Raw genomic sequence first — 2677 nt, 5'->3', positions numbered from 1 at the left:
CAAGTTTAGGCGAGACCCTGTACCAAGAATTGCCAAACATAATGTAAGTGAGCCTGAAAATGCGAATAGAGAGAGAATGGGTTTATGTGAAAATGAGAGTGAGAGAGAGCCAGCCATGAAGAGAGAATGTTTAATGTGTACAGATTTTGCGTTGAGATAACGTCGAGCAGCAAACTCCAAAACAGAGTCAACAATACGGCAACTTTATGGGACACTTTAACAGTTGCTGGCGAGAGTTAAAACCGTTAACACGTATTTGTTCGCGTATAATACAAAATACTGAGACCCAAAAAGGAAATTCTGGTTACTTTAAATTCAGCAAAAAAATATAAGAAAAATATCTGAGAAAGTCTTTAAAACCCTTTGAAGGGGCCACAATTGAATGTAGAGCAAAACAGCCAGCTAAGCAAAGCTAACTGAAGGTGTTTCTGAATTAATCAAAAAAGAAAATTTTGAAAAAATTTTAATGAAAGATGATTTACTAACAAGTGTAGCGTTCTGGAAAAAATTTCGAAATTTAAAAAAAAATATATCACTGTGTTTTAAATTTTTGAATTTACAAAAAGTAAATATCCGGTTTTAATAGTTCTCAAGGAGAAAATCCCCCAAGGCAGCAAAATTATCATCATGAAAATGGTACAGACTAACAATCCAGGTAAGTGGTGCACTCGCTCTCCCTTTTTTTTTTGTTGTTTAGGGACCAAAACCATGGTGTTAAGCTCCGCATTTCCCATTTGACGCGTTGTTGGGTTTCCATTTTCAAGAGTCCTTTTGCCTCTTTAAAGTTTAACATTGAAAAGTGAAAGTTTGCCACCATCATCCTTTTGGCATATCGTGGCGCACACATTTGGATTCTTGGCACATTTGTGGCGTGGCTTACAATTTGGGCAAGGGGAGGCGAGGCGACTGCAGAGGGGTTCTCGGGTAAGAACTTAATGGTCTCCGGCTCTATGTTTGGGGGTTTTCCAGTGAGTCAGTCAGTCTGTCGGTTGGTAGGCTGATTGGTTGGTCGGTAGGATGATCGGTAAAAAAAAAACGCGACTGGGTACACAACATACTTTCAGGGCATACGTCAACATTATGCTCAGGGAATGGAGGGCCCTATAAAGGTGTGCAGACAAACGGGTATGTATGTGTGTGTGTGTGTATGTATGTATGGCATGCATACATACATTGTCATAGGGAAATGAGGAGCAAAACCAATGCTAAGGTACTAAAGCAGGTGAACACTTGGTTGCCAGCTGAAGACAGTACCCCTTCACCCCTTCTTACCCCAACACACTCACCAATACCCCAACAAATCTCCGGTAACATTTTGTAACAGGGAAAACTTTAATTAAAATTGCGTTTAAATCACATAATTTATGACAACAGACATTTCTGCTTAGTCTGGTGTGCGGCTATATGTGTGTGTGTGTGTGTGTTTGTATTTGTCTGTGTCAGTGTGCTTTTGTTGTGTGAATAATTAGGATGTAGAAATTAAAATTTTGCACAACAGCAACAACAAGTATGACAACAAATGTTCACCCGCCTGTCTTGGCACATTGAGTTATTGTCTCAGCCTTAATTGGGGAGAAAATGTGTTAATCGCTCTCCCATCCCTACTCCTCCCTCGGCCCAGCTTGTTGTGGAAAATATGATGGCTGGTGTTTATGATTAATTTACCATTCAAGGCAATATGAGGTTTTTTTGGGCTAGAATTAATGTTTAATGGCATTTTTCAGAATTGTAGGAAATTTTGTTGTAAAAGCCCACATAATCTAAGAATTTAATTAAAATATGAAAAACATTGAAGGTGAGTTGCTTCCCTTCTAAAGCTTAGTTAGATGATGGCAAAATAGTCTAAAAATTTTAATGAAATGTTGTTTCAATTAAGTGGCCAAATATTTGTCGAAAAACAAATAACGGCAATGGTCTTTACATTGTGCAAAGTTTTGAGAAAAGCTATTAACAAAATGCGCTGATAAAGGGTTTGTAAATGACAATGCACTCATTGATATGAGAGAAGCTAGCCTCTTGAAATTTTGCACAAATACTTCTTGTTAGTGTAGGTCAGTTGGGATTGTAAATGGGCCATATCGGTCCATAACCTGATATAGCTGCCTTATAAACCGATCTGTGATCTTGACTTCTTGAGCCTCTAGAGGGCGCAATTATTATCTGATTTGGGTGAAATTTTGCTCAACGGATTCTCCCATGACCTTCAACATACGTGTCAAATATGGTCTGAATCGGTCTACAGCCTGATACAGCTCCCCAATAAACCGATCTCCCTATATTACTTCTTGAGCTACTAGAGGGCGCAATTCTTAGTCGAGTTTGCAGAAATATTACACAATGACTTCTACTATGGTCTGAAGCATTTATTTCATTATAAACCGAATCGGATCATAACTTGATATAGTTCCAATAACATAACAATTCTCTTCTTTTTTCCTTTCCTATGTTTGTCTAAAAAGAGACACCGGGAAAAGAACTCAAAAAATGCGATCCATGGTAGAGGGTATATAAGATTCGGCCAGGCCGAACTTTGCACGCTTTTACTTGTTTTCCTCATGTTTAGCTCAATGCGTACGTAAATAAGCAGAATTGTCGATTTTGGAGTGAAAAAGTCGATCCCAGAAAAAGTCACAGCTTGGTGCGGCTTATGGACTGGTGGCATCATTGGACCGTACTT

The 2677-nt window shown here is 38.7% G+C and overlaps 1 protein-coding gene across 1 annotated transcript in view; it reads left to right on the top strand.

The window, feature by feature from the left end:
- Positions 1-236: 236 nt before the first annotated feature.
- The window catches only part of LOC106080385 (small G protein signaling modulator 2), a 117745-nt gene continuing 115304 nt past the window's right edge, over positions 237-2677 (top strand). The window contains exon 1 of the mRNA XM_013241760.2: positions 237-655. Within this exon, the coding sequence (XP_013097214.2) occupies positions 628-655 (28 nt within the window). The 5' untranslated portion in view covers positions 237-627. The remainder of the gene's footprint in view (positions 656-2677) is intronic.

This window comes from Stomoxys calcitrans, chromosome 4 (assembly GCF_963082655.1).
Source record: "Stomoxys calcitrans chromosome 4, idStoCalc2.1, whole genome shotgun sequence".
Classification (NCBI taxonomy): Eukaryota; Metazoa; Arthropoda; class Insecta; order Diptera; family Muscidae; genus Stomoxys; species Stomoxys calcitrans.
The sequence above is the reverse complement of the archived record's forward strand: the minus strand, read 5'-3'. Positions and strand labels throughout refer to the sequence as shown.